Source organism: Ceratotherium simum, chromosome 2, assembly GCF_057802395.1.
Source record: "Ceratotherium simum simum isolate JZ-2026a chromosome 2, ASM5780239v1, whole genome shotgun sequence".
Lineage (NCBI taxonomy): Eukaryota > Metazoa > Chordata > Mammalia > Perissodactyla > Rhinocerotidae > Ceratotherium > Ceratotherium simum.
In genome coordinates this window covers 58,405,214-58,420,672 of record NC_141901.1, presented here as the reverse complement: position 1 = coordinate 58,420,672, position 15,459 = coordinate 58,405,214, and the positions used below count along the sequence as shown (strand labels likewise).

The 15,459-nt window shown below is 39.4% G+C and overlaps 1 protein-coding gene across 2 annotated transcripts in view; it reads right to left on the bottom strand.

Moving 5' to 3' along the window:
* The window catches only part of AKNAD1 (AKNA domain containing 1), a 33,871-nt gene extending 19,303 nt beyond the window's left edge, over positions 1 to 14,568 (bottom strand). For both annotated transcript variants that reach the window (XM_087419901.1, XM_087419908.1), the window contains exons 1-5: positions 13,585 to 14,568; positions 10,174 to 10,213; positions 9,867 to 10,015; positions 9,709 to 9,771; positions 5,003 to 5,136 (exon numbers count right to left, since the gene is read on the bottom strand). In XM_087419901.1, the coding sequence (XP_087276027.1) occupies positions 5,003 to 5,136; positions 9,709 to 9,771; positions 9,867 to 10,015; positions 10,174 to 10,213; positions 13,585 to 14,568 (1,370 nt within the window). The remainder of the gene's footprint in view (positions 1 to 5,002; positions 5,137 to 9,708; positions 9,772 to 9,866; positions 10,016 to 10,173; positions 10,214 to 13,584) is intronic.
* Positions 14,569 to 15,459: the final 891 nt, after the last annotated feature.

The following is a 15,459-nucleotide window of genomic DNA, read 5'->3' as shown; positions in this document are numbered from 1 at the left end:
CATGCATTGCTGATGGGAACGCAAAATGGTACAGCCACTTTGGAAGACAGTTTGGCAGTTTCTTTTAAAACTAAACATACTCTTACCATACGATCCAGCAGTCATGCTCCTTGGTATTTACCCAAAGGAGTTGAAAACTTATGTCCACACAAAACCTGCACATGAATGTTTATTGCAGCTATATTTATTATCACCAAAACTTGGAAGCAACCAAAATGTCCTTCAGTAGGCGAATGGATAAATAAACTGTGGCACATCCAGACAGTGGAATATTATTTAGCACTAAAAAGAAATGAGCTATTGAGTCATGAAAAGTCATGGAGGAAACTTAAATACATATCACTAAGTGAAAGAAGCCAATCTTAAAAGGCCACATACATATTATATGATTCCAACTATGTGACATTCTGGAAAAGGATAAATAAACTGTGTTTATCACAACAATAAAAAGATCAGTGGTTGCTAGGGGTTAGTGTGCGGGGAGGGATGAATAGGTGGAACACAGAGGATTTTTAGGGCGGTGAAAATTCTCTGTATGATACTATAAAGATGAATACACATCATTATACGTTTGTCCAAACCCATATACATTTGTCCAACTCATGTGACAAACAAGATGCATGAAACCCAAATCTACACGAAGAATTTACAACAGGAAGAGTGAAACCTAACATAAACTATGGACCTTGGTTGATGTGTCAATGTAGGTTCATCAACTGTGACAAATGAAGCCTCTGGTGAGGGATGTTGTAATGGGGGATGTTATGCATTGCAGCAGGGGGTATAAAGGAAATCTCTGTACCTTCCTCTCAATTTTGCTGTGAACCTAAAACTGCTCTTAAAATAGTCTTTAAAAAAATTATACCACCCATATTCTCTTATCACCAGAAATTAATAACAAAAAGATAACCAAAAAAACACTATCTAATTAGGAATTTTGACACTCGCCTAAATAACTTTTGGCTCAAATAGAAAATAAAAATAGAGATTAGGGATAATTTACAAATGGATAATAAATGAGAGAACAACATATGAAAACCAATGTAATGCAGCTAAAGCAGTACTCTGAGGAAAATTTAGTCTTAAAATGCACTATTAGGGGAAAATTCCAAATCAATAAACTAAGTATTCAAAATAGGAAGACAGAAAAAGAACAACAAAATAAACCTAAAAAAGGAAGAGATTCATAAAAGGAGAAATAAATCAAATTTAAAAGAATTTGATCAATAAAATAAAACATTTTCTTTGAAAATATTTATAAAATAAACCACCAGAAAAATCTGACCGAGAACCATAAGAAACATTAAGAATGAGAAAGGAATCGTGCCATTTGTGACAACATAGATGGACCTTGAGAGTATTATGCTAAGCAAAATAAGTCAGACAGAGAAAGACATATACTGCATGATTTCACCCATATGTGGAAGATAAACAAACAAACAAACACATAGATAAGGAGAACAGATTGGCCGTTACCATAGGGGAAGATGGTGGGGGGAGGGTGAAGGAGGTAAAGGGGCACATAAGTACAGTGATGGATGGAAACTAGACTTTTGGTGGTGAACACAATGCAGTCTGTACAGAAGCCAAAATATAATGATGTATACCTGAAATTTACACAATGTTACAAACCAATGTGACGTCAGTAAAATATTTTTTTTAAAAAAAGGAAAAATACCAGAAAAAAAATTTAAAATCAAATGGAATTGAGCAACTTCATATCAACATAGTTTAAAATCTAGGTGAAATGAATAAGTTTCTAGGGAAATATAAATTATTAAGATGTACTCAAATAGAGGTAGGAAATCTGAAAAGACTAATAACCAGAGAAAAATAGAAAAGATTATCAAAAATCTAACCCCTGAAAGGCACCAAATCCAAGTGGGATTATGGGTGAGTTCTACAAAGACTTTAATTTAATGTCTTCTCGGACATTAAAAAAAAGAGCGAAAATTTCCCAACTCATTCTATAGTTAAAATTAGGATATTTATTAATATACTTCACCACATTAATAGATTAAAGGAGATAAACTAACAAACTAATAAAAACTAATAAACTAATAAAAGTAGATTTCTAAATCTCATTGGATTAAACATTTTCCTAAATTAGAAAAAAAACTAATCCTAGTAAACTAGGAACATAAGGAAACTTTCTTGATAAAGCTTATACGCTTGAATCTACAGCAATCATCATACTTGGAAGAATTCCTATTACCACTAGGGACGTGACAAGAATGCTTTCTTTCATTAGTGTTATTCAATATTGTTCTGGAAAACCTGCCAAATAAAATAAAGCAATACAAAGAAATGTGATACTTAAGATTTGGAAGGAAGAAAAGATACAAAGCATAAATATTTAGGGGGAAAATGAGAGGGGGGGACGTATCATTATTTTCAGATGCTATGATTGTCATACCTAAAAATTAAGATAATCAACTAAATATCAACAAAACGCTAAGAACAGAATGGCATAAGTTAGCCAGTACAAGTTAAATATACAATTTTCTTTATTTCCTGTATATTGATTAGGGAAAAATCTATTAACAATACTCTGAAAAACTATAAAATAGCTAGGAATAAATTTAACAAAAAAAAATGTGTGAAATCTACATGAAGAAAACATGCCCCTTAATGGGAATACTCATTGCAAAGATTTTAACTCTTCCCGAACTAATCTGTAAATTCAACACAATCCTAAACAAAATTCTAATGGAATTCTATTAAGGAAATTTGGTGAACTGATTCTAAAGTTTATTAGTAAGAAGAGTGTGCAAGAATGCCTAAAGAAAGTTTAAAAAAGAAGGAATATTTCAAAATATACAGTAAATTATAGTAATTGAAAACTGTGTGGTTAATGTAGTAATGGAAACATAGATCAGTGGGATGGAATAGAACCACTCCATATACACGTGGAGGTTCTGTATATGATAAAAGTGGCTTTTCAACCAGTGGGGAAAGGCTACACTATTCAATTAGTGGTGAGACAAAGATCTAAGCACGAAAAACCATATTGATAATCAAATAAAATATAGGGAAATATGTTCTAATCTAGCAGGTAGAAGAGAATTAAGGGGACCAAGGGAGCCTGAAAATGTAAAGGAAGTGAAATGACGGAGCAAGGTAGTGGGAAGAGATGGGCTCAAGGACCATGGTTGGAGAGGGTGGAAAGTGAGTGAAGGAAGAAAGAGGAGGTGAAAACATGCAGACTTGGAGATGGAAAAAAGACTTTTTTGAGGGAATTCGTGATCTTTTCTGTAAAGCAGAAGACAAGATTATATGCTGCTAATATCAGAAAGAAGGGACTGATTTCTTGACCACCTCATTTCTTGACTCCTTGGACTCTGGTGTTCGTGTGTGAAAGAATCAAATGACTATCAGACTACATTCTGACAAACAAGAAGCATGAAATCCACACACATATTTTTGCATATTACCTTTTAAAGGCAATAATAAGAAGGTTTTCATAAGAGCAGAGCAGCTGACTTAAACAAGTGATTAGTCAATGAATTTGAGAATTCTTCTCCCCCTACAGAAAGCCACTTACAGTGGCCTTCGGCCTCAACACTTAGAAGGTTCTCGGCAAGCCAAGACCTCAAGGTCTGTATGAGGTTCTGCTTATTGCCACATTATGCCTATGCAAGAAGGAGAGGACCGATCTCGAGCTCAGCAGTCTGCTTGCTCTGAGGTGGCTTTAACTGAGTTTGGGGAGAGGCCAGGTCCTTCCCTTGCCCCAGTGTTGAAAGCTTCTCCTGTATATGGGATATAATTGCAGTTGAAACTCTTCATTTGTACTGGGGCCAGACACAGTGTGGGTGTAACCAGGGTATAAATAAGTCATTGCATAACTTTGGTCTTAATGTGCACAGAGGCCTGGCTTTAAAACGAATGTCAAAACAAGTGGGATCCCTTGGAAAATAAATATCCTTACTCTGTTAGTTTTTAAGCAAACAGTGAAAGCATGTGGAGACCTTTTTTTTTCCCAGAAAAAAAAATAAGCATTTGGGGGGAAAAAATCAATATTAAAACTCCATCCTTGCTGTCTAATTACTCAGTGTTGAAATAATAGTAGACAGAGAGTTCATTCATTTCGAAAAAGTAAAATTGTACTTTGGGAAAAATACCTCTGGATGCTAGTGTCAAAGTATATACCATTAAAATATTTTGGCATCAAGAATGATTTCATATTAAAATGCTATGAACAGAAAGAGTTGAACTTACAAATATTAAATCTACTAAATGGATTCTTTTAATTCATACCAGGAAATTATATGGAAACAATCCTAGCCTTGAGTCCTGGAATGCATCTTAAAATTATTTGGATTGGAGAGAGAGGAGCATGGTGCCATAAAAAATAGCCTGTTGGAAACTTCAATACGGGTTCGCATTCAGGTTTCTAATGTGAATTAACTCAGGAATCATTTGACTTTAAGCTTTAACATTTTCCTTTTATCAGGATTTGTGGGTCCCTCACCCCAACATTAACTAACCAACCTAACCATGATCCTCTCCTTCCCACTGCCCCTTTGGAATTGTCTGTGGATGGGAAGGAAAAGGGGAAAAAAGAGAGAGAGAAGAGAAGAACCAGGCAAAGGACATGAAGGCAGGTGTGGGGAGAAGGAGAGGACAGGAGGAGCTTGGAGAAGAGAAGGACCTCTGGGGTTAGCATGTGAGGCTTTCTAGGGTTTTCTTGTGCTCCTCTGGGTCTCAGAACCAATTATAATGACATTCAACAAAATACAAGATGGTGGCACAATATCTCTCCTCCAGAAGACAAATGTTGGTTCTAGGCACTCCATCTGGGTCAGTGCCCAACACAGGACCTGACACACAACAGGAAGTCCATACTACTTGTTGCATACGGTAACACTTGTTCATCGGTGGCATAGGGACATGGCTGACCCTAGACCAGTGGCTCTCCAAGCACTAAGCCAACAGCCATATCAGAATGCCACCCGAAGGAAGTCACCTCTGATCCCTCCACCCCTCACAGTTTAAGCCTTACCTGTCTGGATCAAAGTCACCGACAACTCGGGGTTCATGCTTGTGGACTTGCTGCTTCAAAGTCAGACGCTTCTCCTTCTTGGCCAGAAACTCCTGCTCCAGCAGTTCAAGATGGCCCTGCAGGTTCTCCAGGACCTGTAGCAGTGAAGTCACTGGAATCATTCACATGTAAGCCTGTGCGTGTAGTTGTTTTTTCCGATAACGCAATGAGGCTACGACCTACAGTAGTGTCAAAATGAAGCTGCCATCCTTCTCCTGGCAATTGTTTTGTTTCAGAGTCTGACATTTAACATACAGACAACCCAAGAGCCATCTCAACCTTCACATCACCCTCATAGCACAAAGCTGAGAAGTATAGTTACTTCTGATAACTGTAGAATCCATTCGGAGGCCTCTGAACTTCCTTAATGGGACATTAATAATCCTGCATATTTGCAGAATGATTTTTAGCTTATAGAGCACTTTCCCATTCGTTATCTTATTTAATCCCCACATCAATGTTGTAAATGTTGCCAAGTAGATTTTATTATCCCAGTTTTATAGAGGAGGAAATTGGAGCTCTAGGAAGTACACCTGAAGCCACATAGATCGTAAAAAGAACTGAAGTTAGAGGACCCAGGTTTGAGTCCGTGGCACTTGGAGGGTGAGACGGGGAAGGAACAGCAGGAAGTTTAGCCAGAAGCTTCGAATGTGTCTTCCAGACGTCACCATGTGCAGTGTCGAGCGGATGAATGTTTAAACTGTGCCGGTTGGGTCTGGTCTTGAGGTACAGAGGCTTCAGCCGGGCAGGCCCATCACTAAACATTCCCTGAGCACTGCCTATGTCTGTCCCTGGGCCAAAAGTGTGAGAGATACAAAAGTTATATCAGGTACAGTCCCTGGTCTCAGGGATTTTATTCCAGTTGGAAATCCATGGAAAAGAGACCATGGATTGGAGCACTTTGCTCAATGGAAATAGTGAGACATGTCAGGCTTGAAGTATGCTCAGGAGGGCCTGGACCGGGCAGTATCCAGGAAAATGGAGAGGAAAGGATGAACTGGAGAGATATTGCCAAGGGCAGGAATATAGCACAGTGGGGTTACAGGATCAGACACACCAGAGTTCAACTTCCGACTCTGTCGCCTACTAATTGTATGATTTTAGTCAACTTGAACTCTCAGCTTCAGTTTTCTCATCTGAGATAATAGTAGTCCTTACTTCCTATTGTGAAATTAAATGAGATAACGCTTAGTGCTAGGAGCATAGTACATACATAGTACAAGTATGTACTACGGTAGATATCATCATCATTATTATTAATTATTAGATAGATGGTAGCTATCATCATGATTATTATTAATTATTATTATTTAAAATGAATAATCAAGTTTGGAAATGTACTGGCTATGGGGTATAAAAAGTGGCAGGTGCGGTAGATGTTTTCCATTTTCCCCCAGATCAATCCTCCATCTCTCTCTGCACCTCAGCCAGGAGGCTGACCTTCAACGGACTGCACCAACAGGCTCCCTTGCCCCTGGCTTTGGTTGGTTTCAGCCAATGGAAGGCAACAGCAGGAAAGAGGAATTGAAGGATGAGGTAGGGGTCTTTATTTCCCTGATTTCCTCCTGCCTGCATCATCATGGATTGGCTGTGTCTCTCTATCAAAAGCCACAGAGGTTGTCAGCTACTCCTACAGCTACAGCTACTCTCCTTAGGCTCCAGTATCCGCTCTTCCTCCATCCCTTCTGCCCCACTATTCCTTCCCTGAGATGCTCTCCGTCCCTTATTTGTTTCCCTTATTAAACTCGCCTCAATTACTCCAATGGAGTAAACCATCTAGTTTCTGCCAGGACCCTGACTGATACTGTAAATCTCACAGATAAGGCTCAGGTTTCTAGCTTGGGTGGTGGGAAGAATGTGAAACCCCTGACTAAAATGAGGAATTTGGAAAGGCTAATAAGTCTGAAGGAAGATGCCAATTTTGGACAAGGTAGAATTTTCAGTGAGAGTGGGATATCCAAGTGAAGATACACACAAACATTTGGAGCTATAGATGAGAAGTTAGGACTAGGAGTTTAGGAATTAGTAGCAAGAAAATGGCAGTTAAAGCCATGAGAAGGAATTAGGTTCTCAAAGGAAAGAGAAAAGAGAGGAAATCCAATTATGAATTATAATTTAGGATCTTGGAGTTTAATTTGTGTTATGTCTCAGAAGAAGATAGGACACAGTTTTCTAGCCATAAATGTACCTCATTTAATTCTCATAACAACTCTGAGATGGGAAGACATGCTACATGTCTAAGATTGTACAACCAATATGTAGAACTAAGATTTCTGCTCCAAAATCCAAATGCTTTCTACTATGTTGTGCTGCTCAGGCTGAGGTTAGTTTTAGCCCTGTCTGGCCTTCTTCCAACACTGACCCAAATGGGCCTGGAACTCTCAGACCAAGGCTGACACTGTTAGGAGTCATCTTTACTCTCCTCTCAGTCCCAACACGAATCCCCACATACCATCTAACATCAGGAAGTAACTTCCTGAATCAAGGCCGCTGAAGGCTCGTGCCTTGAACCAGTTCCCTCTGCTTTGCTTGGCCCTTTAAAATTCTGTGTTCTCCCAGTTCCTGAAAGCCTGGCTTTTTGGAGATCTCCATTATCATTCACTCTTTAACTCCTGCAATCTGGCTTCCATAGATTCACCACTTCATTGAAACCAGTCTTGCCAAGGTCCCCCATGCCCTCTTGGTTGCCAAATCCAATGCACATCTTGCTTTCCTTCCTTACTTGAACATTGGACGGTGTGGCCCACTCTCCCTTCTTAAAACTCTCTTTTCTCTTGTCTTCGACAGCTCTGCCCCTTCCAAGCCTGCCTTGACCTTTTGGGTAGCTTGTCTTCTGTCTCCTTTGTGGACCTCTTTTCTTTTGCCTGACCCTGGTTGCTATTTCTCGTGATTCTATCCGTGGGCTTCTTCACTGCTTACTCTGCTTGTTTGCTGAGGCAACCTCATCCACCCCATAGCTTCAACCCACAACTATATCCAAATTTACATTTCTGGCCCAAAAAACTCCTCTGAGGTCCACATCCATTACTCTAATTGCCTACCAGACCTCTCCAATTGGATGTCCTATAGGGACCTCAAAATGTCCCAAACTGAACTTGACATCTTGCTTCCTGCCTCCCTCCCACACCCATTCTGAACTGGATCCTCCACTTTTATTCCTGACCTTGGTTGCCCAACCTAGAAATCTAGAACTCATCCAAACCTCCTCTTTTCCTTTATTCACCCCTTTCAATCTGCCACCACTTCCTTAATCCCTTAGATTTGTCCTCCTCTCCATCCTCATTGCCAGCCTTGGTTCAGGGACTCAGAATTTGTCAGCTGGATTATGGCTTCCTAACTAGTCTCTGTGCCTACAGTCTTGCCCCTACAGTGCTCATCATTTTTCAACTTTAAATCCTCCAATATTGCCCCATCACTCAAACTCAGGATAAAATCTAAACTCCTTAGCACAGTGTAGAGGACTTTCATGATGTAGTCCTTATCTACCTCTCTAGTCTCCTGCCTTCCTCTTCACCATGTGTGCCCTGAGCTCCATCTGGTCAATTACAGTGCCATATAGTTCCTTACACTATCAGCACTTTCTCGTGGGCCATTGCACCTGCTGATCCCTTTTCCTGGAACATCTATAGTCCCCCTACAGCTCAGAAGTCACATCCAGGAAGCCTTTTACAGTGCCTTGCTCTAACTGGCATGGGTGAGCCTCTTCTAGGCTGCCATTAGCACCATCTGTAACATTTCTCAAGCTGCATTTCGTTTATCTGTTTACCAGTCTGCTGTTCCTAGGAGACTATAAGCCGCTTGAAAAAGAAATTGTTTCTTCATCTCCAAATCCTAGTGCCTGGTACAGAGTCTGGGACATACAAAGTACCTGGTAAGTGTTTGCTGAATAAATGAATGAGTTATTTAATTAATATGATGAAAGAATGAATAATGAGTTGTATCCCTTAACATTTGGGTCCTCCTGGTTTTTGTCTATGCTGTCTGGTTTCTGAAGCACAGCCTGCCTTGAGTTTTGCTTGTGTCCTTCATATCAGGACTTCTGACCACCTGCCTTGTTGCTGACCCAATGGCCTAAACTACATCTTCCACTTCGCACATTTATGGCTCTACTAGTCTCAGCTTTTTGCCCCATTGCCATGCTCCACCCCTACTTCCCATGATCCTGGCACTGATGAACAAGGCTGTAACGGTTACAACATAAATAAGTGATTTGATTAAATGCAACAACAAGGATGTGAAAATCAAAGAGTTTGATTGATTTTAAGTTTTCAAAGTTTTATACATTGAGTTGCCAGATACTGGCATATTTTATAACCTGTGTCCACCAGGGTCCCTCAACTATGGGCAAGTTTGTCCTTTATAACAGCTGACATTATTCTATTGAACATACCATAGTCTCAGATTTATTATGGGGTGACTGGTGAGGAATAACAGCCATAAGTAATAGATCCCTTGAGAAAGAGAGAGGATTAATACACATATAAATAGAATTCTAAGCTCTTTTAACCCCTGTAACACAAAGATAGTTTAATCTTCAGCAAAAGATATCCTACCAGAACATTTCCAATCCCACCAGTGTAGAGAAAACATGGTGTTATAAAGTCATTTGTATTTACCCATGTCAAATTCCCTAATAAAGATTTTAAAAACTGGATAAAATTTATTACCAGCCTCCTGTCTTGCAAATGATAGGGAGAATCCTGTGCTATGCTTTTGGAAAATTCTTGTACCTGCAGTGAAAAATGCAATATTTCATTAATGGTGTGATATCTTATGTTTAAATTTGGTTACTTCTATTGTTCATAGTAAGCTTTAAAAGTATTACTTTAGTCTTCAGTTGATCAGTCTGTTCTTTTAACTTCTGACACATCTGTTTCCCTTGGGATATCTTTTGAAATATGTAAGAAGAACTTGAGGAAGGTTCTTTCTGAGAGGTTGATGACAACTTCAAGAGACTTGTCTCAGATTCTAGTCCTATATAAGAAAGAATAAGTTTTGGCTACTGTTCATCCCAACTTCATTGCAGTTTTATTAACTGCTGAAAACAGAAGTCTGTATCAATCACCACCATTTGCTATTAAAAAGTTTTCAAAATGTATATCTAAATCAAAGAAGTTTAAAAACTCGAGTACCTGTGAGATGTTCTTGGTGGACATGTATTGTGGGCTCCATCTGCACAATTAAAGGATAAGAAAACATTACTGTTGATACTGATCAATGGTGCCATTATTCAGAATGACCTGATGTGTTCTGGTCATCGTGGAGGCAGCCCAGTGTTGCATCAAGAGCTGGGGCCCTGATGCTGAGGTTGAATTCCGTTCTGACGCTTATCTGCTGGGTGACCCAGGGCAATTACTTCATCATTGTTAACCTCAAATTCCTTAGCAGTAAAATAGTAACAGAACCTATCTCATAGGGTTGTTATGAGGATGAAATGTTAAGTATTTACCATAATATCTGGCACATGGTAAGCATTCAATACACGTTAGCTGTTACTACTATCCTGTTTGATACTATTATGTGGAATACTCAAACATTTCTCCTAAAACTAGACCATAAGATCCATGAGGGCAAGGACCATTGTTGATCTCATCACCAGCTCGTTGCTGGTCCTCTCACTAACACCACACACACGGTAGCCGTACTCTAGAGTAATGTAAAACAGTATGCATTGAGTTCCAAACGTTTGTCAAGACAGTAATTGTTGACACAGGACATGCCCTTTTCTACTCATCACAGTTAACTGGACAGGAGTTTAAATTCCAGAGTGATTCGCCTTGAGGGTCTCCCCATTGTTCCCAACACGTAAAGCTCAGAAACACACTAGTGCCAGGGAGTTAATGGTAGTGGTCAAACTAGACTAAGGTTATTATGAATATCTTAATTAAATGATGGATATGGAACCTATAGAGTCCAGTTCTCCAACCTGAATAGACAGGTCTAGAGAAAATCAGACACCTAACTTCAGACTCCCACTGCCAGAGGGAGATGAGCCTGATATCCATTCTGCTCCTACTAACACTGGGGCACTGAGAATTGTGCACATCCAGGGGTATTCTCCTGCAAGCAGAATGGGAAACTCTGAGACTTCCCAATGTCACAGGGTGCAGATTTCTCCAAGACTTAGGGAAGCATCCCAGTCAAGGCCAGGTGGGCTGCTGGCTCCAGGTGTGTGTGTGTGTGTGGGGGGGTTCTACTCAAACTCCCCAGAGTATTCAGGTGAAAGAGAAGGGAGTTGAAGTATGAAGGGGTGGAAATAGAAACAGAGAATGTTGTTCAGTCCAGGGTGCCCTTCATATAAAGCTTAAAAGATCTTCAACAAATGGTGTTGGGAAAACTGGATAGCCACTTGCAAACAAATGAAAGTAGACCCTTACCTTACACCATACACAAAAATTAATTCCAAATGGATTAAAGACTTGAATGTAAGACCTGAAACTATGAAACCTCTAGAAGAAAACATAGGCAGTACGCTCCTCGACATCGGTCTTAGCAACATATTTTCAAGCACCATGTCTGACCGGGCAAGAGAAACAATAGAAAAAATAAACAAATGGGACTATATCAAACTAAAAAGCTTCTGCACAGCAAAAGGAAACCATCAACAAAACGAAAAGACAACCTAACAATTGGGAGAAGATATTTGCAAACCATACATCTGATAAGGGCTTAATCTCCAAAATATATAAAGAACTCATGCATTTCAACAACAAAAAGACTACCAACCCAATTAAAAAATGGGCAAAAGACCTGAACAGACATTTCTCCAAAGAAGATATACAGATGGCCAACAGACACATGAAAAGATGTTCAACATCATTAACTATCAGGGAAATGCAAATCAAAACTACAATGAGATATCACCTCACGCCCGTCAGAATGGCTATAATTAAGAAGACAGGAAACAACATATGTTGGAGAGGATGTGGAGAGAAGGGAACTCTCATACACTGCTGATGGGAGTGCAAACTGGTGCAGCCACTATGGAAAACAGTATGGAGATTCCTCAAAAAATCAAGGATAGATCTACCATATGATCCAGCTATTCCACTGCTGGGTATTTATCCAAAGAACTTGAAAACACCAATGCATAAAGATACATGCACCCCTGTGTTCATTGCAGCGTTATTCACAATAGCCAAGATTTGGAAGCAACCTAAGTGCCCATCAAGGGACGAATGGATAAAGATGTGGTACATATACACAATGGAATACTACTCAGCCATAAGAAACGATGAAATCCAGCCATTTGTGACAACATGGATGGACATTGAGGGTATTATGCAAAGTGAAATAAGTCAGAGGGAGAAGGTCAAATACCATATGATTTCCTTCATTAAGTAGTAGATAATAACAACAATAAACTAACACATAGAGACAGAGATTGGATTGGTGGTTACCAGAGGGGAATGGGGGAGAGAGGAGGACAAAAGGGATAATTCGGCACATGTGTGTGGTGATGGGTTGTAATTAGTATTTGGGTGGTGAAATGTAATCTATGCAGAAATAGAAGTATAATGATGTACACCTGAAATTTATACAATGTTATAAAACCAATGTTACTGCAATAAGCAAAAAATTAAATAAATAAAATTCAAAAAAAAAAAAAAAAGCTTAAAAGAAAGATCATACAGTCCTGGCAAAGTGCCAGAGAACTAAAACATGTACTTTGATCATTACTGTGAATTTACCTAACTACTGAATCTCAAATAATCAACAAGATCCTAAGCCTCAGCATGTGGGGAAGTTGGGTAGGGGGATGGAAAGATGGGGAAAGGAGAAATAGTATAAACTAAGCCTTAACAAAATTAATAGTTACCAATATAACAATCTTGGAATATTTTATTAGAGATCTTAATTCAATTCAATTTACCATTAATAACTAAGGGCATAATATATGCAAGACATAAGGCCAGGCCTCTGGGGGAAGTTAGGCAATGGAAAGATGAAGACAAGGTTGCTGCTGTCCACGGTCTTCAAATCTAGTGGAAGAAACAGATATTTCCAAATTATTATGATTCAAAGCAGGCTGAGATAAACACCCTGAGAGTACACTAAACAAACAAGGATGGGGAAGATTGTGACTGGGGGGATCTGAAAAGTCCTCTGGCTAACGGGGAATTGAAAGAGGCAATGAAAATGAGCAGGTCTTTGGTAAGCAGAGGTGGGATAGTCCATGTAAGGCAGGAGCTCAGAGAGTTCAGGGCCTGAGGAGAGATTGAAGGACCAGCCAGGTAACTGAGGATGACTCCTGGGGAAGGGGGCTAAGTTTAGAAGGGTAGGATAAAGTAAAAATAATGGGGAAACTCAAATTCTGGATCAAAGAATTTGGATTTTATTCTATTATGTGTTCTTGTTAGTCCAGCTCCTGATCTTCCCGTGAGGACACTCACTGAGCTTCTGAGATGTCAAGGTACTCAGCTAGAACTAGAACCCAGAACCTCAGAACTAGAACTCAGTTTCATGCACTGTCCAAAGACCCACAGTGATACAGAGGAGCAGTGGCCCTGATTATACATTTCCTGGAGACCACTACTACTTACCTCTATCAGTTGTGAAACTTTGGTAGTTTTCATTTTCTGCTCTTGTTTTTCAACAACATTTGACCTAGACATGTTTTCTAAAATATCTTGCACAATAGCTGATTTATATCTCCATGTAGGAGAAAAGTTGGCTTGTTTATCTATTGTAAGTGTTTTATCAGTTATGCTATTTTTAGGGATTTTTACTTTGGGAGCAACCTTAGAGAAATCAGAGAGCAGGTAATGAACTAGACTTTGGCCACGTTTGAACCCACTGCCTGAACTTGCTTTTTCAGGCTGCTGTTTCTGGGATGTCTGCCCGTGGCAACTTTTTTGTTTATCACTTGGACTCTTGATTTTAGTTAGAAAATTTGAATTTTCTTGATGGCTGCTGTCTCCAGTCAGCTCTTCTAAATCAGAGATGTTTTCTTCTGTTGTAGTTGGAGAACAACTGGGCTTATTGCTGTTTTCACCATCCCTTTGGGGGTTGAGCTGGTCAGTGAGTTCTGGAGTTTGTTCTTTTGGCCAAGAATTCTTAACATACTGCAAAATAATATTTTTAAGAATAGCTTCATCAAAACTGTCAGCATTAGAGATCTCTGGGAGAGTTTCACAATTAATGCCTTGACCTTTTAAGAATTCCTCTTTAGAAAGATGATGGAGTAACATACCAGAAATCTTTGACTTTGCAGGGTCTCTGTTATCAGCCAGAATAGGAAGATTTATGGTGCATTGTTTCTCTTCATCATAGTTTTTGTTGACAGCATCTTCAGTCATTTTGTCCAGAGTCATGGCCATGTCTGCATTTCTGCAAGTCTCCTTGTGTGTAGCCTTTTCTTGAGGGTCATCTTTTGTTAAAATAATTTGATTCGAGACATAAAGGAACTCATTTTTTGAGGTAAAATTGGAATCATTGTATATCTTAACTTGGGAGAAATCCCCATCATAAGGCAAATCCTCCTGTTGCTTAGAAGTTGTATCTTCTGAGAAATCGGCTTCATCCATATAGGTACAGCCTGACCTCCTTCGTCCTTTGCTGCCTGGTCTTGATGTTCTCAATCGCAATAGTAGATCTTCTGGTTTTCATGGATTGTCTTCATTGTGTGTCCTATTCTGTGCAAAATGAGAAGAGCCTCTTTGTTAAATATATTGGAATAATGTATGTAACTGTGCTTATTCTGGTGTTTATGCCAGAACAAAATGGATGCTTTTCATTTAGAGAAATTCAATTATAAACCTGAAGGCAGAAAGCTCAGTCAAGAGCTAACTCATTCTAAACATAGTGTTAACATAATCCGTGGTATATAAACAAGGAATTTTAAAAAAGACAGGGGAGGTTTTAAATTTTTCATTCATTAAATTTTGAGGGAGACATTGATCTCTAGTTAGTGACCAAATATTTATCAACATCTCTTAGTAAATGTTATTTGGAATTTATTCTCCGAAATAAGAACTTGGGATGCAAGTAAAGGATTGATTTTTTTAAAGTGCCTTGGCTGTCACTTGTCCACACATCACTGATGGGCCTCTTACATTGTGTGGCACTGAAAACTGGCTCAGCTCAAACATAACCACCATCTTTCTCTGTTCTGGTGCTTTTTCATCTGTCCCTCCATCCTGGTCGCCTTCTCCTTATTTTCCCTTGTATGTTGGAGAAAGGCAGAGAAGGACTGACGGAAATATGAACAAGGAACAAAAAGGCCTTTTGAAGACCTGGAGGCTAGTCTGCCGCCAAACATCCCTCTTCTGATTAGAACCCAGGCAGAACCCCGAGTGAGAGAGGCTGCCTTGCTCTGAGCAGCCCCAGCAAGCTGCCACAGTCTGGTGGTAGCAGCATATCTTGGGGCTACTCCTGAAAATGGTCAGAGCAAAATCAGCTGCCATTTACTATGAGTC